The sequence below is a fragment of the Colius striatus genome, chromosome 2, assembly GCF_028858725.1.
Source record: "Colius striatus isolate bColStr4 chromosome 2, bColStr4.1.hap1, whole genome shotgun sequence".
Classification (NCBI taxonomy): Eukaryota; Metazoa; Chordata; class Aves; order Coliiformes; family Coliidae; genus Colius; species Colius striatus.
In genome coordinates, this window is record NC_084760.1 from 79,727,384 (window position 1) to 79,741,112 (window position 13,729).

At 41.0% G+C, this 13,729-nt stretch overlaps 1 protein-coding gene across 1 annotated transcript in view; it reads right to left on the minus strand.

Annotated features, from left to right (window-relative positions):
* Positions 1-7,159: 7,159 nt before the first annotated feature.
* The window catches only part of KCNK5 (potassium two pore domain channel subfamily K member 5), a 36,857-nt gene continuing 30,287 nt past the window's right edge, over positions 7,160-13,729 (minus strand). Inside the window, exons 4-5 of the mRNA XM_061991272.1 lie at positions 13,159-13,327; positions 7,160-12,338 (exon numbers count right to left, since the gene is read on the minus strand). Coding sequence (XP_061847256.1) covers positions 11,518-12,338; positions 13,159-13,327 — 990 coding nt within the window. The 3' untranslated portion in view covers positions 7,160-11,517. The remainder of the gene's footprint in view (positions 12,339-13,158; positions 13,328-13,729) is intronic.

Here is a 13,729-nt window from a genome sequence, read left to right on the forward strand (position 1 = left end):
ACAGGGATCGGTTCTGCGACCAATCTTGATCAATATCTTCACCAATCAGCTGGATGAGGGGACTGAGGGTACCCTCAGCAAGTTCACTAATAACACCAAACCAGGAGGACTGGCTGATTCCCCAGAAGGCTGTGCCTTCAGTGGGATCTCCACCAGCTTGAGAGTTGGGCAGAGAGGAACCTCATGAGGTTCAACAAGGCCAAGTGAAGGTCCTGCACCTGGGAAGAAACAACTCCATGCACCAGTACAGGCTGGGGATTGACCTACTGGAGAGCAGCTCTGCAGAGAGAGACCTGGTGGGTAATAAACTAACTATGAGCCAGCGATGTGCCCTCGTGGCCAAGAAGGCCAATGGCATCCTGGGATGCATCAAGAAGAGTGTGGCCAGCAGGTCAAGGGAGGTTCTGCTCCCTCTCTCCTCTGCCTTGCTAAGCCTCACCTGGAGTCCTGTGTCCAGTTCTGGGCTCCTCAGCTCAAGAGGGACAGGGAAGTGCTGGAGAGAGCCCAGCACAGGGCCACCAAGATCATCAGGGGACTGGAGCATCTTCCTTGTGAGGAAAGGCTGCAGGAACTGGGGCTGTTTAGTCTGGAGAAGAGAAGATTTAGGGGGGATCTCACTAATATTTATAAATACCTAAATGGATGTTAGGAGGTTGGGGCATCCCTTTTTTCAATGGTATCTAGCAACAGGACAAGGGGGTAATAGGATGAAGCTGGAGCACAAAATGTTCTATTTAAACATAAGAAAAAAATATTTTCTTGTGAGGTGAGGGAGCGCTGGCACAGGCTGCCCAGGGAGGGTGTGGAGTCTCTTCAGAAGTCTTCAAGACCTGCCTGGACACGTTTCTATGTGATCTGATCTAGGTGGACCTGCTTCTGCAGGGGGATTGGACTGGATGATCTCTAAAAGTCCCTTCCAACCCCTACCATTCTGTGATTCTATGATTCCAGAGTTAAATTTCTGTGTACAAATACAGTATATTTTGATGGTCTTAGTTATCCCTGGTACTTGAAGACTCCTGTGCCTGTTCCTAACTAGCTAGCCATAAGGTATGGAAACTACGTGAATGTTACAAAAAAATAACTGGCTGCAGCCAGTGGCACCTAGCATTAATGTTCTGTTTTTCTGTGTCTGTAATCAGCTGATTCTCCCCATCTAAATGTTCCCTTTATGCTTCCTGGCACCATAATAAACTAGAATTCAACTATGGCACACAGTAACAGCTTTATTTATGCTGTGATCCTGTGCTCGCTTGCATTACTAACTTTCTGTAGGCTCCTTGATAACACAAACAGAAAATCTCTTGATGGGGGTTGCTGTGCAGATGTGGGGTGAGACCGCATTCCCACTCCTGCCCTCTCACTGGTGTTCTGGGACCCTTTCATTCAAGTGTTATGAAATGCACAAACAGTTCCTGACATTGATCTATGATGTTTTTAAAGTCACAGTTTTAGCATTTATTGAGAAAAAAACTGTAACTGGAAAAGTAGCACATATGGATTTCTCTAGTGCTTAAGAAACCCCTCCACTGTGGGAGTTTTCTGTACCCTAAAGACTCGACATGTGGGCTGTCTAGGCTACATTGGTTGCCATCTGGCTCTCAGTCCCACTCTTTGTTTTCAGTCTCCAGGCCATTATGTCTTCAACAAATAATCAAACATATTTTGTTCTATTCATTTTCTTTTCTTCTCTTGAATTGTTGAGAGGGAGCCAAAGGTTTATTTTAACAGGTGATAATTTTCCTGCTTACTTATTGCAACTGGAACATGGCTTTAGGTCACATCTACATGACAAATGTAGTCATGTCAAGCAGTCTGAACACACAACAACAAGCTGAAGCATTTCTAAGGCTTTGTAAGACTTCTGGAGAGATCCAGACTAAACAGGTCTGAGCTTTATCATCGCATTTCTGGGGCTGGAGTGGTAAGGACAACTGTGGGATTGGAGAGCGTAGGAGTGGTGGTAAAAGGGAATTGGAGAGGGAAGATGGGGAGGAGGAATATGGAGCTGAAAAGAGCTATAACTCACAATAGACACACCCTCTTTCAAAACCTATTTTAAGCCCCAGCCTCACTCCTAAGTCTCTGTGAGTGTTTAAATATGCTTGTCTGGTCCACTTTAGCACTCTGTAGTGAAGCTCTACTCTTGCGCTTACCAAGAACCACATTCCTGCAACACTAAATTCTGAGCAGATATAAATGGCATGGCTGAAAATGTGCAAAAGTTTGAACTTTTCCACTGAAAGAAGTCATGACCACTTAGCTGGGTTTCTAGGTTGTTCACCCTCTGTCTCCTTCAGCTGAAGCAGTTCAGGCTGGCACTCTTTGAGCCGGAGATGCCAAATCTGTATTCCATCTGTCAGTCTGAAACACCAAGTGGCTGCTGTGTCCTGCCTGCAGGCAGCCATGATGTTTCTAGGAGGCCACAGGAACTGTAACAGGAAAAATGTGTTACAGCATCGGAAAGGGAAAATTAAGACATATAAGCAAGGAGAAAAGTGATGGAAGCCAGCAGAGACAGTCAAAAGGAGTGGAAGTGGTATCCTTCCATGAAAAATGAGTTGGGTCATTACTGTGCAGGTCTGAGCAGAATAGTCTTTGAAACCAGCCACTACTCTCCCCATCCTGAATCTTGTTGCTGTTGTTTCAAAGAACAGTCATTTTGCAGTAAATAAACTGCGATAACCCCAAAGCCTTTTCCTCCCTCTCTGTGCCAGAGGAAGCTAAGATTATCCCAACTATTTCCAAAACCGCGGAGCATGGTAATATATGGGGTTAGAAACCTTTAAATAAAAGCCCCTGAATGCTTCAATCCATTTCCACCTTATTTTTTATTTTTATTGCATTCACTGAAATAAAAAGTCTGTCTCAAGCCTACACATTTTAACAGCATACCAGTTCCTTCCTGCAGGTTTTGCAGCTTTCAGCTGTTATGCACCCATAAGATTATACTTTTCAGCTACTGATAAACATCATAGAATTCAACTCTCTCAAGAGAGGTCAATATCACTCATCCAGACAACATCATCAGAAAACTTTGAAATTATTTGTCAGAAAACTTATTTCCTAGGGTTTTAGAATAAATATCCCAACAAAATAACAAATTCTTCAGCTACTATACTACTGGGTCTCTAATTTCTTCATTTACTTGATATAAGTTCTGTCCTTTGTGCCCCCAGAATGTGTTCTCAGTTCAACGTCACATGCCTTTAAGTTTGCTTGAGTGACATTCTGGGGTTATTAGAGTGGGGGCTCTCTCCTCAATTTAAGTAAAATGAGAAGGATGGAGAACTTACACTACAGAACTATGGAGAACTTAGAGGTTTAGTTTTAAAATAGGTATTCACTTTGCCTTCTTGGCTTCATCTGATCCCCACTGTACATCTCAGAGTCTAGTCTGATATTTTAGATTAGAGCCTCATTTTCTGAAGATTCACAGTACAGGAGAAAATCTTAAAACCTGGGCTGCCTTCCTTATATGAAAGACCCACACACACATACCCTTGCAAGTCTTTCTCACTTTGAGTTGAGCCACCATTTATTAAAAACTGACAGCCACAAAAACAGGCAAAAAAGGCAGCATCCCCCTCAGATGTCCAAGGCATGTTGGTTACTCCTGTGCTTGTATTCATTTCCCTTTCTAATCAGTAATTAAAAAGCAGACCAATTAGCTTACTATTTTTCCTTCCTTTCCAGCCGTGCCAGAGACAGAGTTGGCAAAAGTCCCAGGCTGAGAGGAATAGAAAATATCAAAAGAGGTTGTCTGTATCTCAAATCTTGATTTGTTCCTTTTTGTTAACTGCCAATGTACAACCGATAAGCAGGAAATACGAAGGTTGCCCGAGAAGGACAACACAGCTTTATGAATAAACACTTATCCTCTGGCTTCAGAAGCTTGTGACTTCTATTTCAACATCAACACAGATTTATTTCATATTCACGTATTTTGTGGTTCTGCCCAGCAATCAGGAGTATGTAGGAACAAGTGGTTCTCTGCATCCAGTTTATTTTGATCAGTAGGGGTAGGGCCCAACCCAGAGAACACAAGAGGATTTTTGTCTCCGATCTCAGCAGCATTGGGAATTATGATACTTCCTTATACACCCAGAAACTTAACTAGATAAACAAAAATGTGACCAACAAGTGCCCAAAGCCAGAAGTCCACATAACAGTGCAAAGCTGTTGACAGGCCTTGAACAGGATTTGTGCTCTCAATATGGGACTATGGTCATTCATACAGAGTCTATTCATTCTCCTTACAATTAAAAGGCCCCTCATGGTATTATGCACTACAGCTATATTCAAATAAGATTAGAAGTGTGTTAGAGCACTTGTTTTTTTCCTGAATAAATAATGCATAGATCTAATTGGAAAACACTTGTACTTCTGTTTGGTCTAGTTAGGAAAGTATCCAATTTTTTTAAAAGGTTAGCATGGGAAATTTCAAAGAATGTCTATGGGAAAAATGTTAACTTGTACTTCCAATATTTTGTGTTTTAACCTCCTCACCCCAATTTCAGAATTCCTATTTTCAGATTTTCTGTTCCTCTTTCTCCGTCACTCCCAGCCTCATCATAGTAAGGAGAAAAGTTTTCACTACTTCCTCTATGTGGAAAATAACATAACCATCAAAATACGAAGAGTGTGTTGTCACCATCTCTCTTCTGCTCTTGGTTATAAGCTGCAAGGTGTGACAAGAGGGAGACAATTGGCCCCATTCCATTAAAAACAATATTCTAAAACCAGAAAACTAACAATTTGCAGTTGTTTCAGTTCAACTTGTAAAAGTCAAAGTGATTATTACAATGTTTCAATCAGGACATTTCTTGTGTATACGTATCTATTTTATAATTTTGAACAGAAGGAGTTCTGGCTAGGGGCTGGACTTGGAAATGTGCCCATGAGAGGAAGTCCTCCTAACTACAACATGTTACCTGGTTTCCAGAGAGCCTCTGGACAGGATAATGCCTCCAGCATCTCAGTTAAACTTAACTCTCCCTTTCCAGATAAGCCCTTCCCAGGTGATTTAGCAAATTTCCTTGGTCAGCGAGATGAATCTTTGTTGAATCTTGGTGGGTTTTTCATTTGGGACCTCCCATCAGCCATGGTACCCCTCCTTGGGATTACTACAAAGTCCAAGATAATCACCATTTGAATTTGTTTGCATCCCAAAATATCTGCTTCAACAACTATCTGTGTTTCCACAAAACCTCACCTCCCTTCAGACTGGTTTTACTGGGAGCCAGGGGAGAAATGAAGGCAATAAAGGTCATGAGTGCATCCCTTCTCCACAAGACTTTGGCTGCATGCTGTGAGTCAGCAGGAGTTTCATTAGCTGCATCACAAGGTATCTGCTAACACAAAAGTGAAAGCCATCTTCCAGCACACCCTTCAACTATCACAGGCTGTGCAAGCCCTGTAAGTGATGAACACATCTGAGCAGAGAGCTAAGGGCCTGCCACGGAAAGGCAATGCCATGGGTTTGCTCTCAGCAAGATCCATGGCCCCTGGCAAGGCTGCTTGCTCGCACCTACCCAGCGCTCCCAGCCTGAGATCACACTGTGAAGACAAGGAGGGTATGTGGAGGAGCCTCAGCCTACACACAGGTCAGAGAGGTTCTTTTTCTACCAGAAAGTCCTTGGAGAAGCCAGAAATCTAACAGGTGCTCTGCTCAGTGCAACCTTTTTCCTGAGAAACCACAAGTATCAGTTATCCTACCATGGAGAGGTTGAGGCAAAAAATACCCCAACCTCCAAAAAAAAACCCAAAAAAAAACCTCAACAAACACGGCGAGCCCCTTTCAGAAAGGCACAAGTCATGAACTTGAAAACCCTTCCTGCTCAACCTCTAGGAACAAGAGACCTCCCTCACCTCCTTTCATAAGAGTTGAAAGAGGTATTTTATGGGTTCTTCAGGACTTAAGTCCTCATCTCCCAGAATTAAAGGCCTGAATGCATGATCTGAAGGTTGTTAGTATCATGTTGCACCACCTATTGTAAAGGTCTATGATCAGCATTCTGTTGAAAATATTTCAGGGTTTTTTTTAAGTATCAGATGGTCTGTGATTTTATCTATTAAACTATTGTGTTCAGAGGAACTTGCAGCCAAGCATAGAGTATAAGAGCAGGCACTTAACAGATACAGGTTTATCCTGTTTTCCTACTTCTTGCTACTCTACTCCTTATACATTACTAGCACTCTAGTAAAATACCAAGGGCAAAAGGTGAACAATAGTCTTTGGGCTTCAACTTGCTGAAAGTTGGTAGAAATGGTATCAGGTACTTACCAGACTCATGTCCTGTCCCTAGCTCCATAAGCAGACCACCACCTCCCTCCTGGGCTGTTTTTGGCATCAGGCACCTCTTCCTCCTCCCCTACTCCTCTGTTGTGGAGCTGGAGGAAAACGTGGATATTGGCCTTCCTTACTCAAATGATAATAGCATCCACCCTTCCCTCCTGTGCCTATGCATCTCCTCAATTTCCTAGCTCACGCCCCAGCAATTTCAGTCAGTTGCCTAAAAGCTAAGGTTCAGCCTCAGGCTGAGGTTGTCCTAAATTCTGCAGATGGCTCCACCTCTACCATGGATATCACCAAGTCACATTGTGCCTCCCTCTGTGGTAGGTTTCCCAAGGTGTTTTAAGGAAACTGCTGGAGTTGATGGACTGCAAATACTTCCAGCCTGCAAAATGGTGAGCACTGATGCTAGAAATCTTGTGAAAATCCATAAACAGCTCCTCAGATATCTTAATAACTGGCATAAGATTCAGACAGCATAAATGCCAACCTTACCGTAGCACTGATAAATTCTGACGCTTCCTGTCTGGTGCATCATCCTTAAAACAGCCCCCTGAAAAAACTCAAAAAACACAGCCCCTAGAGCAAGCTTTTGTGTATCTTCCAACAGCTGTCCAAAATCCTCCTCGAATAACACTTTGCTATGCTGTATCTAACTGAAGACCAGATGCCATTGAACTGAAGTCATCAATACCCCATACAAGTACAGGCATCTGCTTGCATAAAACAACTTGCTTCATCAGCTCCTTACCTTCAAGCTCTTTGGACCAGAACCAGTCTCATCTGTGACATGCGTCACAAGTGTAAGGAGTTGTAAAAAAGATATCTCATTCTTGACTGCCATCCTTCTCACAACAGAGAAGATAAATTGTAAAATTTTTATTGCAAAATATTAAAATAAATTACATTTTACAAAGACTTAGCAAATATTTACATACAGTGTGATTCCAGTGACAATCAGCAACAAAGAACAGACAGACAGGCATGTTACGGAGTGATAGTCAGAACTGTACAAACTTCAAAAGGCCTATGAAAGACAAGCTAATTTTTTAAAAGGTAAATCCATCACAAACGGAATGAATCCCATGAGGCACAAAAATTACAAGTCTACAACTTGCTTTTTTTCTGTTTAGGCCAGCAGACTTGTATATTGCTTTTTGCTCCCCTTGTCAGCGACGCTTGTCTGTCTCTACACATACTCTCCCAGATCAACTGGCAAAAAAAAAAAAGGGAAAAAAACCCCTCAACATCTACAACTGTGCCACCATGGATCTGTTATCAGTCTATAGTTTTATTTCTGCGTGTTTTGTGACATCCATTGCCAGCAACGGATTCACAAATAGTTAGTTCAAAAAAATTACAGACACGTTTGGGTTTTTTTATTTCCTCAGTGACTTTGTACCAGTGTATCAGCTGCGTTAGACTGCCTGCTGTGAGAGACCCATCTGAAAATGATGCCCTTCTGGTAAAAATAGTCCCCAATAGCATGAGACAAAGTCAAGAAGTGTCAGAATGACGTCATGAAGGATAGGGTCATGTGGTACTTCAAAGGGCTTTAGTAGGAACAGACCTTCGTAGTCACATTTCAGGATTTCATAATTTTTAAGTACTGGCTCATCTTGTCAAAACTGTTACATTTATATGGCAAGTTTATATTGTGAAAGTGGACCCACATGATGTAACTGGAAATACAATTTACTTGTGGGCAACAGCTAGAAAGAAGAGTTTCTACTTCCATTCCTTCCTTATATGTGCTTTAAAGCTTGGTTGGTTGTTGTTTGGCTTTTTAAAAAGAAGAAACTAAAAAAAAAAAAAAAAAAAAATCCCCTTTCCTCTCTTTCCAAGAAGATATTTATCTCATCTATAAAGCCAATTCCATAGCATTAAGTGAGCTGTTAATATTATTGGTTAGCCAAATGAAATCTTACGTGGCATCCCAAGAAAAGGTTTCCAGACTGACCAGATAATTGAAATAACTACACGACCTTGCCAAGTAGTACTAGGGAATTCACTCAGAGGCACTTTTGGGGCTGAATAGCACAAAATCCAGCCTGGATACCTCTCTAACTCAACTGTATGTAAGTCCAAAGGCAGAAAGAGATTAATTTAGATCCCCCAGCCAGCTGCTTTTCTCAAGACGTGGAAGACAGGCAGGCAAAAATCTGTCCTGCTTAGCACTTCGGCAGTTCTGAGATGGCACCATAATTTTAAAAACCCTGGGAAATGGTTCAACTGTTTTGGAGAGAGCCAGTATGAAAGCCATGCGCCAACTAAACCCCTCCAAAACATTGAAAACAAATAGGGCTGAAAGAGACCAACTGCACTGGTCCCTGTGTAAAGAGGAATTTTTTCCCAGTGTTAGGATTACATTAAGGCACACGGTGGGACGTCTTGAGAACAGTTTTGTGAGGTGTGATCGTGTTTCCCAAAAAAAGTGGGAATATTGTACTTTGTTTTAATAAATTTAAACTATTACTTTAAATCCCATGATACTTATTATGCAGACTTATAGTCTACACTGACTACACTGGGAAAGGCCAGAGCCACATCTAACTTGATAATATGAAACAGACTCTGTCCATTCTCGGCTCTGGCGTACAAGTGCACTTTGCTGCTGAGAATAGAGTTTGGGTTCCAGCGTGCAGCATTCCCTCCCAATCAAAGCAGCCTGGCCAAGTGTCTGGGTTGTATTATTTCTGTATTAAAGAGATTTTCCTTTTTTTAAAAGAAGATTGGACTATGCTTTTCTATTTCATGCACTTTTAGCAAGCTTCTTCTCTTCCCACTGTACTGTAGCTTTCTAACTGAGACCAAAACTTTGAATCTTTGCATCAATAATGGAAGACGAGCTGGAGGACAACAAAAACTATATGGAGTGCTACACAAGTATCATGTGTATCATGCATGTAGTTTTACCTATCATTTTTTACAAGTTACATGGAACAGCTGTTAACCACAACCCTTCAAATAATGAAATATTTGAAGGACTTGGAGTCATTTTCAAACTTCCGATGGTGGGGGTGTCTATTAGAGGTAAATCAGAATCTTCTCAATAGGGTCTCTCCCTCTTTCCTGTCAGATACAAGGCAAATTCATCCAGCCACCCCTGCTTCAAATAACAAGTAATAAAATTTGAGTTCAAATTAGAATCTCTCTTCAGCAATATTATCATAAAACACAGATTAACTACCAAATTATGTCCACTCCATATTTTTGCCAGTATAACAGAGCTGGCCCTAGCCTTGTGTCTGCTTTTTATTTGAAAAAAAATGTAATATGCATAAAAGATTCTGGAAAAAAACCCCAAAAAGACTAGCAAAGACAGTCTCTTGTTTCACAGTAGACAACTTCAAAACTTCCCATCAACAGGCTATCCAACTAAAGCGCCAGGTCCCCATCTGTCCTCCTTTTTGTGTTGAAAAGGCCAGCAACGAAAAGACGCAGCCAGCATTTGCAGTTTTTAGAAATAGCTAGTAATTCAAGATTAGCATTGTAAGATTCCATAAGACCTTCGTACAGAGCTAGTCAGTCTGCCAGCATTACACCAAAAATGAGAATGAGACAAGCTTTAATTGTTCGTTGAACTTGGGAAACTTTTGAATGTACTGTAATGACTTAAATACTGTAAAACTAAATGCAACAACAGAACTTGACATGTTAAGGTTCAAAGGTCTTAACTTTTTTCTGTTCCAAGTATATTGGATACAACTGAAGTCAGTACCTTTTGCCAACATGTAATTAAGAGCCTCATTTGAAAGAGTTGTCAGGGTTAATGCATAGCTATGGAAAAAGAAGCTAAAAAATATGGTATAATTTTCTTGGTAGCAAAACCAATTTGGGCAGAAATGTTACAAAGGAATATACTTCCTTCTCAATGAGAAGCCCATCCCCGAGCCAAAAGATAATACTTTCAGGAGCTTAGATCCAAAGTTCCTTTTAAACAGTGCCTTATGGCCTTAAGTCACTTGATCACACCTCAGTTTGCCCAAGATTTGACATTGCCCAGCCTTCTTGAAAGTGGGATAAAATAACCATTGTATGTGTACATAGGTCAAACTTCAAAACAAAACAAACAAGCAAAGTGTAATCAACTGTTTCAAAAAAATCACCTCTCATTCAAGACTAGTCTGAAGTACCAAGGCAGGGAGGAACATCAAAGAACAATACTGACTTAACACACTGCACAGATCAGCAGCAGTGCTACAGGTCCCTTCTAACAGGCATTAGGGCATTTGGAGAATATCTGTGCCTCCCAAGGTGATTTATTCCTTGGAAGAACAGTGCCTGTTCTTCTTCACCTGTACATAGATACTGTATAAGGTTCATTCAAGTATTTCCTCGAGGAAATGGACAGTGGAAGGACACTTTCAACATTAAAAAAAAAGTTCATTGTATCCTGCTTGTGCTCATACACACTTTGATCAATTGGTTTTCCAGTCACTTTACTCTTTGAACAGTCCTGGGGCTCATGTACCCCGTTGGTGAGCTTCATCCCAGATGACTCTTCCTTGTTAGAGGGCTCCTTCTCAATCCATTCCTTTGAAATTTTAATGTTAAGATTTTATTTATGAAATTACAATTCACAATAATTTGACAAGCACTGACATATTCTAGACAGATGTTTCAGCAGCTTCCTCCTCAGTCTGCCAGTGCACCTCAGCTCAGATCTGTATGTTCTGTTATTCCATCTAAAGTTTCTCATTAAGTACAAACACTGGTTGCACCATTTTTTTGTGGTAACAACAACAGGCAACTTAAAGAAAAGGAAACCTCTTGCTTTCTTTTATGATCAAAGCAGGATCCAAATCTGCGTTTTCAGAGGTGAAAGGCTAATGGAGTAACCGAACATATCTGATGCCCAAAACAGACTCTTTGCAACAGTATAGCTACACTCCCAAACTAATTCCTCAATAAAATGTATAAACGCAGAGCAGGTCCAGTGTATTAACTAGTTTTGTCCTTTCTACTTTGTTCGAGAACCATAAAATCCCAAGAAGGAGCAGGGCTCCAAATTCAACTGTTATTTTACAAGTTTTTCAGATAAGCAAAACTGAAGGGCTCAGAAAACAATTTAGGATGGGAAAAGGACATTGGAGTTTTAGTTTGGGACTTGCTTTTGTTTTCAAAGAGGCGGGAGAAGCTCAACAAGATGCTTTTCTCCTTGCTCTGTTAATTTTTCATTATGCACTGGCCACTTTCAGAAAACCATTGTCAAATATGCTTCACGTTGCAGCCTTCACATTGCTTACTGTATTATATTCATTCATCAATTGTTCATAAGGCACAGAAAGTTCTAGCTCGTTATTGGTAAATGTAGATTCATCAGAGGATGGGAATTTTACTAGCTTTTTTGCAGTTTCAGATTCTTCTGCAAGATTATCATCCATGGAGGATTTTGATGTTTCCTCATCATCTGAGATATCTTCTGGTTCATCATCATCCTCATTTACAAATGTTATATTAGCATTCTCAAATATTAAGGGTCGATAGTCTCTGGAATCCCACACTTCACCTTCTTCTTCACTAATCCTGTCCAGTTGGTTTACAAACATGGTTCCTTCTAGAGGGCTGTCTCCAATACGTTTGTCATGCAGGGGTCTCAGTGCGTGACCATTTTGAATGTCCAGGGAAGTCTCACGGTACTCAAAAGACTCTGCCTTTGTGTAAGTTACCTGGACATCTATACTGGCATTCTGAATATTTTGTTTGCCATTTTCTACTTTAATCATTTTGTCATTGTTCGTCTTCAGGGCCTTCTTCCCAATTTGCTTAATAAGATCATTGTAGGTCTCTTCCTTCTTTGAAAGGAAGCTGAAAATGTTTACATCCTTTGAGGTGCCCATTTGAAGGGGTTTCTTAGACCGAGGATGGTTGTCAAACGACTCTTTTCTTTTTTTCCTCCGTTTCTTGATTGCTTTGTGGACTTCCACAAACATACTGACCTTCCAATTAACAAAGAGTGAAAGCCAAGCTAGTCCCAGATAGATCCATAACTCCACAAAGTATCTGTAAAGCGCATGATAGTTTGCATCTGGATTTACACCTACAAAGAATTAAAAACAAGAACATTACTAAAAGAAGGTTCAAAGCTGATTTGAGTCACAGCTGGTTTGGTCACTGAGATCATGACCCTGAGAACTACTCCTTTCCACACTAACAGAGTCTAGCAGTTTGAACATTGATCTGAGAGGTGGCAAGTGGGGATCCAAAACTCTTCTGAAAGAAAAAGTGGATCCCAGGTCTTCTTGGCTGCATGTACTCTGACCACCGGACTACAACATAAAACTGCAGCATGTTTACCCTCTCCTTTATCCAATTCTTTTTTCCTTTTGAAAATTATGAGCCTTCTCCTTGTCACTGAGGTATAGGTACTTTCCTTGTGAAAGGGATTCCGAACTCCCCGTACAAGGGCCATCTCCAAAGCCCTGAACAAGGCAGCGGATTTTATAGAACAACAAGATTTAGGAGGGAGACACCAGTATGCTCAGCATTTCCTGTTGACTGGTTCTAGACAGCTGCACAGAGAGCACTGCCCAGTATTTAACATGCCCTGCTTAGTATGCTGGATCCCATTCAAAGGTGCTTAACTATTGTGGTAGATAGGATAGCTCCCTGTCTGAAACAGAAACCTGGAGCACCTGAAAGTTATGAATTCCACAACTTGGTTCCAGACATAGCTGAATTAAGGCCTTAGGTATCTAACCCAAGATTGAAGAGTCAGACCTATTCCATCGGATCAGTGCTCAGCTTTAATTGAATCTTCTTCTCTTTGGAAAAGCTTCACTCTTTAAAGTTAAGAGTTCAGAAATAGAATTGCAACACTAAGCATGTAGTGAAATAATACATAAAATGCAACTACTGACCAGCAACAAAATCTCCAAAGCCTATGGTGGTGATAGTGATGAATGAGAAATAGAGGCCTTCAATGTAATCCCATCCTTCAGTCACCATAAAGACAAAGGGAGGAATAACCAGATGCACCAAGACGCCCCAAACAATGAAAATAGCTGTGCATGTAATTTGTGCTTTCCTCTGTAAAGAAAGAAAAAAACAAGTCAAGGAAAGATCTCCCAGTTTTTTTCTTATCCATAGCATCAAGCATCACCTGATGGAACCAGACACATCAGAGTTGTGCAAATAGTTTATCAGCCACAATTACAAGTAATTGACTGAAGTAAACACACGGTCATTTTAGTTTCCTTTATGCAGAACTCACTTTCCTTGCAACTATTTCGTATTCTGTTGTAGAGTTAGAACTAATACATAACTCACTCACTGGCAGGGGGGAGAACAAAACAAAACACACCACCAAAAAGCCACAAACAAAAAATCTCACAAGCCAGTAACTCAGAACAAAACATTCTTTTCCAGTTGGTTCACTGCAAAGCAGGAAGTACTTATGTTAGCATAGAAGCAGGTGGGAACAAAGCAAGA